The 16,930-nt window shown below is 43.7% G+C and overlaps 1 protein-coding gene across 1 annotated transcript; it reads left to right on the top strand.

The window, feature by feature from the left end:
- The first annotated feature begins 6,408 nt into the window (after positions 1 to 6,408).
- On the top strand, positions 6,409 to 11,905 carry LOC138338953 (uncharacterized). Its single transcript, XM_069290050.1, has 3 exons — positions 6,409 to 6,925; positions 7,396 to 11,011; positions 11,257 to 11,905. Exons 1-3 carry the CDS (start codon positions 6,409 to 6,411, stop codon positions 11,903 to 11,905), a joined length of 4,782 nt encoding a protein of 1,593 aa, XP_069146151.1.
- The last annotated feature ends 5,025 nt before the right edge of the window (positions 11,906 to 16,930 follow it).

The raw sequence follows: 16,930 nt of genomic DNA, 5'->3' as shown, positions 1-16,930 counted from the left end.
GTAGGATGGAGTTTCGAATCAAGTGCTAGAGTCTGATTTCGGATCGAGATTTGAGGTCAGGTCAGGTATTTGGGGCCTCAATCGGTCTTTAGGGTTGAGGTCAAGTGTTGGGTACATATCTCGTTTCAAAAGTCGAGTTCGAAACGTATACTAGTACCGATTTTAAAGTCAGGTCCCGAGTCAAAGTTAGTATCGAGTCTCAGTTCGAGTGTCGGTGTCGAGTATCGATTCGAAAGTTGGGTCTCATTTAGATTTATGATAAGTCATAGAGGTAGAGAGTCAATATCACATCTCGGTTCAAGTGTCAGTGTTTAGTATCGATTTGAAAGTTGGGTCCACGATTTAGGTCCTAGTCTGGAAGTTGGATCTCAATTTAGATTTTGGATAAGTCATAGGGGTAGGGAGTTAGTGTCTGATCTCAATTCAAGTGTTGGTGTCGAGTATCGATTTGAAATTTGGGTCCAAGATCAGGTCCTAATTCCAAAGTTAGATCTCAATTAAGATTTTGAATATGTCATTGGGGTAGGGAGTTAGTGTTGAATCTCAGTTTCGGTGTCAATGTCGAGTATCCATTTGAAAATTGTGTCCAGGCTTAGGCCTTAGTTCGAAAGTTAGGTGTTGACACCCAATTTTTGACCCGCGTCGGTATGAGTTAATTGGTTTTATAAATCTTGCGAAAATAAGATAGATGTATATATATACATATATGTATATACATATATGTATATGTATATGTGTGTATCTTAAGGCTTCCCTTCCTCCAGCCCATTTCCCTTTTGTTTATTTTCAGCCCACCCCATTTCTCTTCCCCTTTTCCAGCCCAACGCCCATGCCCAATCTCCCTTTCTTCAGCAGCTCACCCTTTCAAACATCCCCAGGCCCACTTCGTTCACTCTCCCCAGGCCCAATTACCCCTCAACCCAATAAACTCCCTTTTAACCCCAACCCACTAACTTAAATATCCCAGCCCACTTCTTCCCATTCAGACGGCCCAAAACATTTAAATAAAAAAAAAACCCTTCAACTCAGCCCATACCCGCTCCGACCCGACCCGTTTCACCCCTTCTCTTCTTCCCCACAAGCAGCGAAACCAAATTCCCCCCAGAAAACAGACGCCAACAAATTCCCAAGCCAGCCGCACGAAACCCGGAAAACCCCGCGTCTCCTCCACGCTCTCTCGCTCTCTCCCTCATCTCCCCACGCTCTCGTCTCCCTCACGCGTCTCTCCCCCACGCGACCTCCCTCCCTTTCCCTTTCCCTTTCCCTTTCTCTCCCCATCCCATCGCAGCCTGCAAAAACGCAGAAAAACAGAACCCCCCAACAACCCCGCGTCTCTCCCCACACTCTTCTCCCTTCCCCTTCGCGTGAACGAGACGGAAGCGCAGAGACCCATACGCTGTCGAGTAGGTCTGCGAGGTGTCAATTTCATCCTCGCCAGCACGCGACGTTTACCTTGTGGGGTTTGACCCAAAGGGATTTCAAATTTCGAACTCAAAATAGGCCGAAACCGACCTCAGATAAAAGCCCTAACGTTTTCTATATAAACCCCCACCCTAGACTGAATGGGGGGCGGTCCGGGGGTTGGAAAATTTTCAGAAAGATTTGGCTTCCCTTTACTTTGGTTGGACGATTGAGCGAAAGATTTTGGGTTAGCAAATTCTTGGGGGAAAATTTTTGCTCCCTCTTCCGTCTACTGTTAGCGATTTTGAGGAACCTTATACAAATACGTGCGAAATTTCGAGGAAGAGACTTCCGAAGGATCGCGGGTCTCGACTCTGTTCGCGCAGCTCATGTTTCGTCTGAGGCGGTGAAGCTCGCTGCTCCTTCTTGTTCTTGCTCGTATCGTCCCTGTTCCGCTGCGCTAGAAAAGGTAATACTCTTTCCGTTTCAAGCATATCTTATTCCGAATATGTTGTTGTTTGATCTCGTTTGTGTGAGATGCTTGTGTTTATGTTCTTGACTTACGGTTAGCTGCAAGTCAATGATGAAATTTGTTCGTTAGTCTGTGAGTTTGTGTGTTTCCGTTCTCGTTGATGATTTGATGTTTTCTTGGATCCGGGTTCAATATCCATTGTTAAAACATATGTAAAATCGCTGTTCAGCCATGAAGCATGAAATCTCTTTCTATTGATAATTTCGAATTCTACCGGCTGTACATTTTGTTATTTTGTATTTGTGAATGCATAAAACTAGCTGGTTCTAATTGTTGGCCTGTATGTTCGTATGACCATGTTGGCCTTTTCTCTCCTTATCTTCATTCTATTCCCAGTTTGCTTGTCTCGGTGCTTTATTTCGACCTAGATAGCCTCTGCTAAGAAGGTCAAAGCCATGTCTATTTGTTTGCAAAAATCGATTCTGTTGACGAGTATTGTTTGTTGGTGAGGGTCATCATAGGTGTTGTTTCGTCCTTTTAAATTAAATGCTCGCTATATTCTCACGTCATCCATGCCCGTTGGTCATTCTGTAGCTCTATCTAGATTCATTTTCTTTAAGAAATTCAGTGGCGTCGATATTTCATTAATGGTATTGTTGAGTTATGTTATGGCTTTTGCGTCAAGTTGTTAAGTGTATTGCATTTCGAGAGGAGATTGTATCTTCGAATTACATTAGTTTCTCTTTTGTGAGTTTTGATTAAATAGTGGTAGTTTATCGTTGGAGCATGTTTGTGCAATAAGATCTGTCGCTCATTTTGCATCTTTGTTAAGTAGTAAAGGTGTGCATCACTGCAAGTCACCATTACTGCTTTATTTGTCATGAACTCTTTGTTTATGTCTAGGTTCTTCGAAGAATCATGTTGAGTTTTTGTTCTGTTGTCTCTCTTAGTTCGACTTCCTAATACTTTATTTTATCCTTGTCTTATTCAAGATGCGTGTTATTAATCCGTATTCCGTCTACTAATTTGTTTTATTTTATTTTATTATTCTGTGGCATGGGAAATTCTCTCCCGAGTCCATTTGGGACTCTATTTTGGTCTTGCACTTTGGAGAGTCATAAAGGCTCGAAAGTCTTTCATCCGAGTCAATTCGTCAAAACGGGCAAAATGTAGAAAATCAAGTGTCGTGGAGATTGAAGAAGATGGACTAGAAGACTCTTTCCTTATTTTATTTTTGTTTTGCATTTTGTAATTGGCATAAGCCCTTGTTGTTTTACTTTCTTGTATTTTTATTTTTAAATTAGGACAGGTACAAGAAATGGGTTAAAAAACCCAAAAACAGGTGGATCTGAGTTTCGGCCAAGGCGAACAGAATCCGAAACTTGGACCCAAATCTCTTTCTCTCTCTCTCTTTATTACTTGCCTATGTGCGTTGTCTAAATGTTGTTAGTCTAAGCTTAGGAACCTCCAAACCCCGCCGAAAAGCTTTTTCTACTTTACTAAATTTAATAAGTCTTAAAAATGGTATTTCAAATTCGTGAGGTTCGGTTTAGATAAAACTTTAAAGAGAGCTTGACTCAAAAAATAGACTCGCAAAGTTGCAAGATAAATATTTTGGAATTTTATAAATTTGTCTTAAATATTTAAACTTGTTTAAATAAAACTTTAAATGGTTCAACTTCAAAATTGCAAAAGTTAAAATATAAAATAGTCAAATAAGTTAATCGTTGGAAAACCGTAAGTTAACGGAGTGTTTTAGGTGCCTAACACCTTCCTAAGATACTAATAGGAATCCCGAACCCTTAAAATGTTTCAAAACAATTTTTCTGTTTAAGTTGTTTAGAAACGAAGTTTTCTTGATTTTTCTTAAAAATTAAGTGGCGACTCCCTAAAGTCTAAAAACAAACTCTTTTCGAAAATCACCCCTTTTTTCGATAAAACAGAAATGGCGACTCCGCTGGGGACTTGGAGGATTCTAACCTTAAGATTAACGTATTTGATTATTTGTGATTAACTGTTTAAGTGTTTAAATTATTTAGATTTTTTAAACTGTTGCATACATAGCATACATACTTCCGTCAAACGACACTTTTTTACATTTCCACTAAAGGACGATTATGCGGGTTCGCAGTCGTTCGTTAACCAAAAATCTTCTCGGGGCACCCTGACGAGTGTAGTTGATTACTTGATAGTCAACGATCGTTAATTGTCCCAGCCCAAGTAGTCCGCTTGGGTTACCCATTCCACTTTAAATATAACCCACTCTTAGTTAAACTAGGATAGAGCAAAACCAAATCCCGAAAATAGTGCATTGGCCTAGGATGACCCGACACCCAAGGAGTGTCGGGCCCATTAGAAAAGTCCACCTTGAGTCCAAAGAGCCTGCGACTCGATAGGACGCTCATGTTTGTTGTTTAAATTTGAAGGATGTATTGCGTGTTTAACTAGTTGTTGTATCGGGGGGATTGAAAATTAACTAGTTGTATGTTTTTGTAGATGTCAAGTCAGTTTCTTCACTTCAAAATGGTCACCCAGGCACCCGACATTCTTCGAGTATGGTGGGGCAATCTTAAGGAGTGTCAGAAGAGAGAGATCTCGATTTACTTGGGTCACCTACCTTCGATAATGGACTTCAAGGTATGGCCCACGTTTATCGAAGTCATCACCCGATTTTGGGACGTTAAGAAGATGGTCTTTCGATTTGGAGATGTCGAAATAACACCCACATTAGAAGAGATCAAAGATTGCCTTGACTCGATTGGGACGTGTGGCAAAAGGAAAAAGCGTCCCGATCATCACATTCTCCTGCCAGATAGGCCAACCGAGACTGAGCTAAGAGACATATTATCCCTAGTGAATGCGAATTGGTTAGAGACCCACAACATTCCACTGATGAGGTTTTTCGAGAGGTGGGGGCACGACAATTATTTCAGACTATTCCCAAATGAATTCCATGACTACAGTACTTGGAGACAAACCCAAGCTATCGCTTTCTCCGCATGCCTCTTGGGAACTATGGTGTTCCCTAAAGACGAAGGTAAAGAGATCGACACCCGGGTAATAATGGTAGTGAATGCCATGTTCAGAGGAGTCGGTAGAAAATCTGAAGAAAAGAAATATTGCTGTTTGGCCACAGTCATCCTGTCCGACATTTACCGATCTTTGAGCCTGTGCAAGAATGGTTTCCCGTTTTTCCAAGGTTGCAACATCTTACTTCAATGGTGGTTGATGGAACATCTATGCAAAAGAGACAACCCTCAGCTACAGGGTTTGGCCGAACCAAGTCAAACAAGTCCTCTCGATAATTACGAGTTCTACTTGAGTATCCGTAAATTTCCAATTCACACCACCAGGGATGCGTGGGCAAAGGTGTTTTACAATTTGAAAGAAGGAGACATACAATGGGTATTACCGAGCTTCAGGTCTCAGATGATAGCAGCCCAAGGGGCCAAATTGCCATTTTTAGTCCTTCCCGGCATCAGAGGATTGCGTCCTTACAACCCGACGCGAGTAATGCGGCAATTTGGGAAAGTCCAAATCATACCCGCCCAAGGAGATGCCAGCTCTTTCATTGTCGATTACAACGAGAAGGACAAAATACCTTTCGCTAAAATTATCCTCCAGGAATGGGCCGGACGTGTCAACATAAAGGGGGAGGTTACCGCAGATAGGTATGAAGCTGGATATGTTGACGAATATAAGACATGATTGCATAATAATTTGCATGGTGTAGTGGATCCGACACCACGCACGAGTCGGAAAATCGAAGACGTGGAGACAAGGCTTCAGATTCACGCGTACCATTTTCAGCAAGAGTGGGACCGAAGGGAGCAGGAATTCTATAAAAAAGAACAGGAATTTCAACAAAGAGAGCAAGCATACCAACTCCTGGAATTAGAAAATCAGAGAGTTTTGGCCGTAATGTCACAAGAATTAGCTGACACAAGGACTTGTCTAATGCGTTTGGACACTATTTTGGATGAGCAGATGAACACCTTACAAGCCGTACCAACATCTTCCAAAGCTGCGTTCACTGAGCCATACGTGTTCACCAGCAAATGCATTATCTGAGAAGAAGTGGAGAAGGCCAGAAGAGGAGCTGGATCATCAACCCTCTAACTCTCCTGCGTTGGACTGATTTTATATATGTATTTGCGTTGCATCCCATTCCCAAGATGTATACCGTTTGATTTTGATTGTGTAATGAACGCTATGACATCTAGTGAAATTCGTTTCGGGGGTACAATTACTTATTTAAATGGCGCAATACATCCTTCAGATCGCTAGGCCTACCCTTGGCACAAAAGGGTCACATGCATATTTGGGACACGATATATTTGTTTAAATGTTTATGTGTTATGTTGCTTTGAATGAGGATATCGTAGACCCACTCCTAGCCAAAATTCAAAAGAGTATACAGAAGCCAACATTACAAATGTCTGACCAAAATTCCCGAGTCTCAAGTTTCTCACACAAAATCCATACCATAAATCCTAAATACCGCTCTATCATCTCAGGAAAGTCGAATCACCGCTATGGACAAAGGCAAGAACGTCCAGACGGAGCTCACTGAGGAGGAATTGCGAAGAAAAATCGAGCGAGTTACTCAAGAGATTCAGAAGGTTAAGGAGGAAGGGCTCAAAGTAGACATGACCACGGCGATCTACAAAGCTGCGGTCACGACCTTGGATGAAGATCTGGCGTCGCAGATAAAAAGAAAGAAGGAGGTCGAGATGGAAACTGAAAGCCTAAGGAAAAGGTTGAACTTGCTTCGTTTGGAGATACACGAGGGAAAGGCGAGAGAGGCGAAGGTAGATATCGAGACTGCTGTGTTGTTGGCCAGAAGCGCGGCGCTCGACGAGGAATTGGCGACCCATAGCAACTCAAAGGGCGGAAAATACCTCGCCTGTGATCAGGGAACAGGCAACAGTGGCCCCGGCCATGAAGTGATTGAGGAGGATGATGAAGAAGAAATCGTCTACAAGCCTCCATTTCCGACTGTCTCAAAGGAAAGGAATGACGCAGCCACAAGACAAGAAATCGCCAAATGTGGTCTCCTAGAAATTTCAATGTTGTTTTCAATTTCCTTGTAATCACAATGGAAGAATGAATGGAAAATTTTCATCCTAAAATCCGAACTACGTTGGGCCTGAATTCTCCCCGTGAGATACGTAGGCAGCCTTCTCGGCCCGGCCCCTATCACAGAAAATTTTCATTCTCCTCCATGTTTCGGAGATACGAAGATAAGATCAACGGACGTCGCAAAGCAGCTGCAAGAAGACCATAGCTCAACGTGATTCAGATTTCCCAAGATAGCGCCAAACAAACAAATTCCTGTTTGTTCAAAATATCCGTCCTTATTCGTGGGTTAAGATATCCTCAAACAAAACGACTTGTGTGTTTATCTGTTTTATGTGCGATATTATGCATTTTGTACTCTGGATATGCCCTAACAAATTTGCCTTTGAGTTGTTTTACCTCTCAGGTACCTTTTTACTGATCTGTGTCAATAAAGCTGGCAGATCATCCTTACTTCACCAGATCGAAAGGTCCTACAGATTCCTTCCCTCGATCAAATTCAGATAAAGGAAAAACAGTTATGGGAGACAACAATGACGAAGGGCGTCTTACTGACGTTGTGGTGGCTCAGCCCGCTGTAGTGGAACAGAACGAATTGATCATGCAACTGATGCAACAGATTGCTGAAATGAAAGTTGAAATGCAACGGAGACAGGATGCGCCTCCACCTGGATTTGGTACTAATATTGCTGATGCAAGACCTCCGGTCTACTTCCCTTCATCAAACATAGATCCAACTCAGAACCAGCCTTCTACACCTGTGCATAATCCGTCTGTGATTGACCTCACAACCCAAAACCCTCAATACGCTTCTGCATCTTACCAAACTCCTTCACCTCTTCCAAATAACCACCCTCAAATACCACCCCATCCTCAGAATACTCAAACTGCCCCACCGCCACAAAATCAAAACCAAACTCAAACTGCCTTCAATACCCAAGCATTTCATCCGCATTTGAGCCAGAACACCAATCCTCAGGCCTACCCACAAAACTACCAGCCCGCCCAAAACGTTCCAAGTCCCTCTATAGCTCCACCCCTTCCCAAAAGAGCCACCTTCCAAGTTCCCGTTCCTGCCGAGCACGAGGTACACGGTTCTGAGTTGGATCACTATGAAGAACAGGAAAGAGAATGGAAGGCGAAAGAAGAAGTGAAGATCGATATAAAGGAAGAAATCAAAAGGGCTATGAAAGAGCTGCAGTGCATCCCAGACGCCGTCGGACTTAGCTACGCAGAATTGTGCATCCATCCAAATTTGAACCTTCCCGAAGGTTTTAAAATTCCGAAGTTTGACACCTTCGGAGGAGTGGGCAATCCTATGGCGCATTTGAGAGCGTATTGTGACCAACTCGTGGGAGTTGGCAGGGATGAGGCCTTGTTGATGCGGCTTTTCAGCCGAAGTCTGTGTGGGGAGGCCCTCGAGTGGTTTACTTCACATGAAACCAGGCAGTGGCCCAGTTGGAATGCATTGGCTAAGGACTTCATTGACCGATTCGCCTACAATGTTGAAATAGTGCCCGATCGGTATTCTCTAGAGAAGATGAAGCAGAAACCAACTGAAAGCTATAGGGAATTTGCCTATAGGTGGAGGAAAGAAGCGGCGAGGGTAAGGCCACCCATGACCGAGAAAGAGATTGTGGAAGTGTTCGTGCGGGTACAGGAGCCTGAGTACTATGATCGAATCATGTTGCTGGTCGGAGCTAAATTCGCTGAGATAGTCAAAGTTGGTGAGACTATCGAAGATGGTCTAAAATCAGGGAAGATAGCCCGTGTATCTGCGTCGCCTGGGTCTTCAGGATTGATAAGAAAGAGAAGAGAGGAAGTCGCCGCTGTCTCGTATGGGGGAAGAAAAACCCCTAGAAACCCGTTACATTCCCAAGATCGTTCCAGGCCTTCCCCAAAGTCTCACCGATCCTACTACCCACAATCCAATCATCCCAATAACCACAATACTATCCCCACCTATCAGAATGCTCAAATTTTGTCGTACCAAAGTCCACCCTCTAATCTCCAAAATTTTTCTCCCATATACCCAAATTACCCTCAACCATACCAGATCCCATCCCCTTATCAGAATATTGCTCCCAACTGTGCCAACGTACAGTCGAGCTACCGACCACCTCCGCCCACTTATCAAGTCCAAGCTCCATTATACCAGGACCCCCTCCCGAATTACCAAGCTACAATGCCAAATTTCCAGGCAAACCCTTATCCCCGGGGCCAAGCTCCTCGTACAAATACCCAAAATTATCAGCGGGTGCCTCCCCCTCGGCAAAGCAGTTATGATACTTCCCGTCCGAGATCTGAAAAAAGGCCTTCAAGGAACTTTACCACACTTGCTGAAAGCCGGACCAAACTATTTGAGAGGCTAGCCGCAGATGGATACATCCACCCTGTGGGGCCCAAACCCGGGGATGTCAACTCAAAGTTCTACAGGCCAGATCAAAGGTGTGCTTATCATTCCAATAGTGTTGGACATGACACGGAAGATTGCATCAACCTTAAGCATAAAATCCAAGACCTGATCGATCAGGAGGTAGTTTCTCTTCAACCGGCGATGCCAAACGTCAACACAAATCCGTTGCCGAATCATGGAGGTGACAACCTTAATATGATTGAAACGGATGAAGACGGGTGTGGAACAAAGATGATTACCCCTATTATGCATGAGGACTTGGAAAGGGCTGTCGCTTCTTTAAGCGTCAAAGAAAGGAGGAAGTTTGTTATTCTGACACCCGCAAAGGCTGTTGCCTTGGTGCCTTCGAAAACCCTCGTTAAGCCCAAATTTGTCATTGAAACCACCGTGGACCAAGGCATGACCAGGTCCGGAAGGTGCTACACTCCTGATGAGCTTGCTCTCGGAGGACAGAAGAAGGACCATGCTAAGAGGCCGATAAGCGAGGGGGAAGCAGAAGAATTCTGGAGAAGGATGCAACCGAAGGACTATTCCATCGTCAAACATTTAGAGAAGACTCCGGCTCAGATCTCCGTGTGGGCCCTGCTGATGAGCTCTCAGTCCCACAGGCAAGCCTTAATGAAAGCTCTTGATGATACATACGTACCCTCAGGTACAAGTAGTGATAACGTGGCCGCTATGATTCATCAAGTCATTCGGGGGCACCGAATCAGCTTTTGTGACGATGAGTTGCCGGTCGAAGGAAGATCCTACAACAAAGCGCTACACATTACCGTGATATGTCGTAGAAAGGTTGTCAACTGTGTTTTGGTAGATGATGGGTCCGGTTTGAATATTTGCCCATTGTCGACGTTGAGGCAACTAAATTTTGACCTTGGGAAACTGGAGCAGAATCAGGTCAATGTAAGGGCATTTGATGGTGTGCAAAGAGACACCTTAGGGGCTGTGACTTTGACCCTTCAAATGGGCCCCGCAGAGTTCAGTGCGCAATTCCAAGTATTGGACATAGACACTAGCTACAACCTTCTTTTGGGAAGGCCGTTTATCCACATGGCTGGAGCCGTCCCCTCTACTCTCCATCAGATGATGAAGCTTGTATGGAAAAATGAAGAGTTAGTGATTCACGGCGAGGGAAGTCGCTCGGGCAAGCAGGTGTCGGTCATTGATGAGATGCCGCAAGGCGCAGACTTTTACACGGTGGAGCTGGTGAATGCCACCAACGAAGATTTGGCCCTCAACTCCATGCCAACCGTGTACAAAATGATAGCCACGGTGATGCTGCAAAATGGGTTCGAGCCAGGTTTCGGATTGGGAAGAGATTCCCAAGGAATTATTGAGCCTGTTCCGGTCCTTGCTCAGGGATCAAAGTATGGTTTGGGGTACATCCCCACAGATGATGATATGAAGATGAAGAGGAGAAGGGATCAAGAGTTGACTAAGCCGATCCCGCATCTCTATCACTCCTTTCCAGTTCGGGAGCATGCCGAGCCTGAAGACGACGGGGAAGGAATCTGTGACCTGTTCAGGGAGATCAATGCCGTCATAGAAGAGGAGGCTGAGCCAGCTGGCTTTCGTGATGCTGAACCGGGGGAGATGCTGAAGAATTGGACGTCCACACCAATCCTGATGTCCCGGACTTTTGGGTAGAAAGGAATTATTTTGTGCATGCCAAAATCGGTGGTCGTTCGGAAGAGGCCCGAGACCCACCATTTCTGCATTTTCTTGATTTTGAATTTTGTTATGATTGTTTAAAGGGCGACATGGCCTTGTGCCATGACCCAACTTTGCATTTTGATTCAATTTAAATGAAAGCCTCCTTATTTTGACTTTGTTCATTCGATTGCTTGTTATATTTTACTCTTCTAATTTTGTCTGTTTATGATTTCAGTAACGTAAGTTACAAACCTGCCAACATCATGTCATGTCATGAGCTAAACGAACAAAATGAGGCAAATGATGACGAGGCTGACGATTACGACGAAGAAAGTGGGGAACCAGACTATGTAGTAGAAGAGTTTCGACAGTTCGAGAATCAACATAAACCGAATTTGGAGGAAACAGAGACGGTAAATTTGGGAGATTCAGAATGTGTCAAAGAGGTTAAGATAAGCACTCACCTGAATGAAACTCAGAAGGAGAGCCTGATTCATTTGCTTGCCGAATACAACGATGTGTTTGTTTGGGAGGTCGGTGACATGCAGGGGTTGAGTACTGATGTCGTATCTCATAAGCTGCCTATCAACCCAGGGTTCGAGCCAGTGAAGCAAAAGACTCGGAAATTCAAGCCTGAATTGAGTTTGAAGATTAAGGAGGAAATCACCAAGCAAATAGAGTCCCGGTTGGTAGAAGTAACGCAATATCCCACCTGGTTGGCGAATGTCGTTCCGGTCGCCAAGAAAGATGGAAAAATCAGGATTTGTGTTGATTACAGAGATCTCAACAAGGCTAGTCCAAAAGATAATTTCCCGTTGCCAAATATCCATATTCTGATTGACAACTGTGCCAAACATGAGATGCAGTCATTTGTGGATTGTTAAGCGGGTTATCACCAGATTCTGATGGATGAAGAAGACGCGGAGAAAACGGCCTTCATCACACCTTGGGGGGTATATCACTACAGGGTGATGCCGTTTGGGCTCAAAAACGCCGGTGCCACTTACATGAGGGCCATGACGACTATCTTCCACGACATGATTCACAAGGAAATTGAAGTGTACGTGGACGACGTCATAATTAAATCCCGCGAGAGTTCGGATCATTTGACACACCAGCGAAAATTCTTTGAACGTTTGCGTAGGTACAACTTGAAGCTAAATCCAGCCAAGTGTGCTTTTGGAGTCCCAGCTGGGAAGTTGTTAGGGTTTATAGTCAGCAGAAGAGGTATTGAGCTCGACCCTTCCAAGATCAAAGCAATTCAGGAGTTACCTCCGCCGAAGACGAGAAGAGAGGTGATGAGTTTCTTAGGGAGGTTAAACTATATCAGCCGCTTTATAGCACAATCGACGGTGGTATGTGAGCCTATCTTTAAGCTACTGAAGAAAGATGCCCCAACTAAGTGGACTGAGGAGTGCCAGACCGCTTTCGACGCTATCAAGAGCTACTTGTCTAACCCACCAGTATTGGTTCCTCCGTGAGAAGGGAGTCCTTTGTTGCTATATTTGTCTGTCTCGGATAACGCCTTTGGATGTGTACTTGGTCAACACGACGAGACAGGGAAGAAGGAAAAGGCTATCTACTACATCAGCAAGAAATTTACTCCGTACGAGTCTCGTTACACTTTGCTGGAAAGAACATGCTGTGCTCTGACGTGGCTTGCCCAGAAGCTGAGGCACTACCTGTCGTCGTATACTACATATCTTATCTCCAGGATGGATCCGTTGAAGTATATTTTCCAGAAAGCGATGCCGACCGGGAAGCTAGCTAAATGGCAAATGCTGTTGAGTGAGTTTGACATCGTGTACGTGACTCAGAAGGCAATAAAAGCACAAGCTTTGGCTGATCATCTTGCGGAAAATCCCGTTGATGAAGAGTATGAACCCCTAAAGACATATTTTCACGATGAAGAAGTGTCATTTGTGGGTGAAGATATCTCTGAAGCTTATCCAGGTTGGAGATTATTCTTCGATGGAGCGGTGAATCACCAGGGTAAAGGTGTTGGAGCAGTCTTGGTATCAGAATCTGGTCAGCACTATCCTATGGCGGCTAAGCTACGATTCAACTGCACAAACAACATGGCTGAGTATGAAGCTTGCATTCTCGGTTTGAAAATGGCCGTTGACATGAATGTCTACGAGTTACTGGTTATTGGAGATTCAGACCTCTTAATTCATCAAGTTCAAGGAGAATGGGCTGTGAAGAACCCGAAGATTGTACCTTACGTACAATATGTGCAAAATCTGTGTAAAAGGTTTCGCAAGATCGAGTTCAGACATACTCCCAGAATACAGAATGAATTAGCTGATGCTCTTGCCACCATCGCTTCAATGATCAAACATCCAGATATTGATTACATCGACCCGCTGGATATAGATTTGAAGGAGCACCCAGTCCATTGTTCACACGTGGAATCAAAACCAGATGGTTTGCCTTGGTATTTCGATATAAAGAGGTATTTGGAGTCTGGGACATATCCAGAAGATGCCACATCTAATCAAAAGAAGTCGATACGTCGTATGGCTCTCAATTTCTTTTTGAATGGAGAAGTCTTTTACAAGAGGACTCCAGATTTGGGTCTTTTGAGATGCGTGGATGCTGTTGAAGCCGTGAGGCTTATTGAACAGATACATGCTGGAGTCTGTGGCACACATATGAACGGTCTTACCTTGGCAAGAAAAGTCCTTTGAGCCGGTTACTTCTGGATGACTATGGAGAACGACTGTTGCAAATTCGTGCAAAAATGCCATAAATGTCAAGTGCATGGAGATTTGATAAGGGTGCCACCTCACGAACTCAATGCTATGAGTTCGCCTTGGCCATTTGTAGCTTGGAGAATGGATGTCATCGGTCCTATAGAGCCAGCCGCTTCTAATGGACACAGATTCATTTTGGTTGCCATCGATTATTTCACCAAATGGGTGGAAGCAGCCTCTTACAAATCGGTAACCAAGAAAGTGGTGGCCGACTTTGTCCGCAACAATCTGATCTGCCGATTTGGAGTTCCAGAATCCATCATCACTGATAACGGTTCAAACCTCAACAGTCATCTGATGAAAGAGATATGTGAACAATTTAAGATTATTCACCGAAGGTCAACTGCTTATCGCCCTCAAATGAACGAAGCTGTAGAGGCCGCCAACAAGAACATCAAGAAGATTCTGAGGAAAATGATTGACAAGCAGCGGGGTTGGCATGAAATGTTGCCATATGCTCTACTGGGTTATCGAACGACGGTCAGAACATCAACTGGGGCTACTCCATACTTGCTAGTATACGGAACAGAAGCAGTCGTACCTGTTGAAGTCGAGATACCGTCACTGAGGATCATCCAAGAAGCTGAGCTAAGTAATGCTGAGTGGGTTAGCAAACGGATTGATCAACTAGCCTTGATTGATGAAAAGAGGACGGTTGCTGTTTGCCATGGCCAGTTGTATAGACAAAGAATGACTCGCGCTTTTCACAAAAGAGTAAGAGCCAGAAATTTTGAAGTTGGTCAGTTTGTTCTTAAGCGTATTTTTCCTCATCAAGACGAGTACAAAGGAAAGTTCGCACCAAACTGGCAAGGTCCTTACATGGTCCGCAAAGTACTATCTGGAGGTGCTTTAGTCTTGTCAGAGATGGATGGCGCTGTGTGGCCCAAACCTATCAACTCAGATGCTGTCAAGAGATATTACGCGTGAAGTTCGTTTTGCATTTCCCATCATTTACTTGTAATCTTCTGTTTGCTTGTATTTGTTCGAATTTGAATTCTTATCCCTCTTGTAACGAACTACGTCTGACCTGAATTCTCAAGAATGAGATACGTAGGCGGCCTTTGTCGGCTTCGGTCGGTTTCTTTGTAAATTTTATTCTTGTTAACCTTTAAGGGGAACTACGTTTGACCTGATTCCTGCCTCAACGGGATACGTAGGCGCCACAAGGGCTCGGTCATATCTCTCGTAAGATTTCTATTTCCCCCTTCTACAATAGAAATTGGGACAGAATTTTTGAGAGGGACTCAAAAATTCTCCAGAAGGAACCTTCTCCTCAGCGGATCAAACTAAAGACATTTCGAGTTTGCGACTGGGACAAAATTTTTGAGAAGATCTCAAATATTCCGAGATCTGTTCGGTTACAATGGAAAGATGAGCAAGATACTAAACTGGGACAGAAATTTTGAGGATGGCCTCAAAATTTCGTCATGGGACTTCCCCACAAGTCCGGAATGCCTCTGAAATTCATTCGACAAGCGTCAGACTCAAAGAAGCTCGTTAAGCCTGACATGACATGACTTGGCATTGACTTTTTTGAGATACTATTTCTTAAAAAATTTCTTGCTTCTCTTAAAAATTTCCCTTTTATATTTCATTTGTTTTGGCATAAGATATTTTCTTATCTATCAAGAGTCGGAAAATTGGGAAATCAACCGGAGACATCAAGACAAGGAGCAAACAACCGAAGGGATCGACACAGATCAATATGTTTAAAACTGACAATTTTTCTGTGGATGTAGGTCTATAGCTTCGCTTCAAAATCGGTCGAATTCTTCCGACTGATAAATACGGAGAAGGAGAAAACTATCTCCAAAACCAGTGATTTTATTGAAAGCGGGAATATCGTTTGCGTCAAGATGCTTATGAATGTGTTTTGTTTATTTCAAACCATTCTCAACTATGGGAAATTTACAAAATATCAAGACAGATTCAAAGGCGAATCAAACGGGAATCTCAGCGAAGATTTCGCGATTTCTAGATAGCGCTATTTGCATTGCGTTATCAAAGCAAGATGATTATTGTCGATCAAGACCATGCATTACCTCAGAAGAGACAGCTATGCAATTATTATTTTTATCATTATCGATCAAGTCAATATATTATTTGGAGGTCGTCTTGCCGTTACTATTCACGGGGGCAATATAAATATTTATGCATAGCGGAATTCATGCATCGCGGAATCATGCATCGCGGAAATCATGCATCGGAGTCAATAATTATGCATGACGAGAAGATTTCATGCCTCGTCAAAATTTATACATCGCGAGAAGAATTTATGCCTCGCTGAAATTCATGCATCGCGGAAATCATGCATCGCGAGTCAATAATTATGCATGACGAGAAGATTTCATGCCTCGTCAAAATTTATACATCGCGAGAAGAATTTATGCCTCGCTGGAATTCATGCATCGCGGAATCATGCATCGCGGAAATCATGCATCGCGAGTCAATAATCATGCACGACGAGAAGATTCGTCAAAATTTATACATCGCGAGAAGAATTTACGCCTCGCTGGAATTCATACATCGCGGAAATCATGCATCGCGAGTCAATAATCATGCATGACGAGAAGATTTCATGCCTCGTCAAAATTTATACATCGCGAGAAGAATTTATGCCTCGCTGGAATTTATGCATCGCGGAATCATGCATCGCGGAAATCATGCATCGCGAGTCAATAATCATGCACGACGAGAAGATTCGTCAAAATTTATACATCGCGAGAAGAATTTATGCCTCGCTGGAATTCATGCATCGCGGAAATCATGCATCGCGAGTCAATAATCATGCATGACGAGAAGATTTCATGCCTCGTCAAAATTTATACATCGCGAGAAGAATTTATGCCTCGCTGGAATTCATGCATCGCGGAATCATGCATCGCGGAAATCATGCATCGCGAGTCAATAATCATGCACGACGAGAAGATTTCATGCCTCGTCAAAATTCATACATCGCGAGAAGAATTTATGCCTCGCTGGAATTCATGCATCGCGGAATCATGCATCGCGGAAATCATGCATCGCGAGTCAATAATTATGCACGACGAGAAGAATTCATGCCTCGTCAAAATTTGCACATCGCAAGAAGATTTTATTCTTCGCTGAAAGTTATGCATCGCGAGAAGATTCATATCTCGCAGGAATTTACGT

This window comes from Solanum lycopersicum, chromosome 10 (assembly GCF_036512215.1).
Source record: "Solanum lycopersicum chromosome 10, SLM_r2.1".
Lineage (NCBI taxonomy): Eukaryota > Viridiplantae > Streptophyta > Magnoliopsida > Solanales > Solanaceae > Solanum > Solanum lycopersicum.
This window is presented reverse-complemented; position numbering and strand designations above follow the sequence as displayed.

Excerpts from the sequence above, each read along its gene's own strand:
- LOC138338953 (XM_069290050.1), top strand. The coding sequence starts at position 6,409 with ATGGACAAAGGCAAGAACGTCCAGACGGAGCTCACTGAGGAGGAATTG. Across the intron at positions 6,926-7,395 it reads ACAAGAAATCGCCAAATGTG|ATCATCCTTACTTCACCAGA; the intron begins GTCTCCTAGAAA and ends TAAAGCTGGCAG. Across the intron at positions 11,012-11,256 it reads CTGATGTCCCGGACTTTTGG|TAACGTAAGTTACAAACCTG; the intron begins GTAGAAAGGAAT and ends TTATGATTTCAG.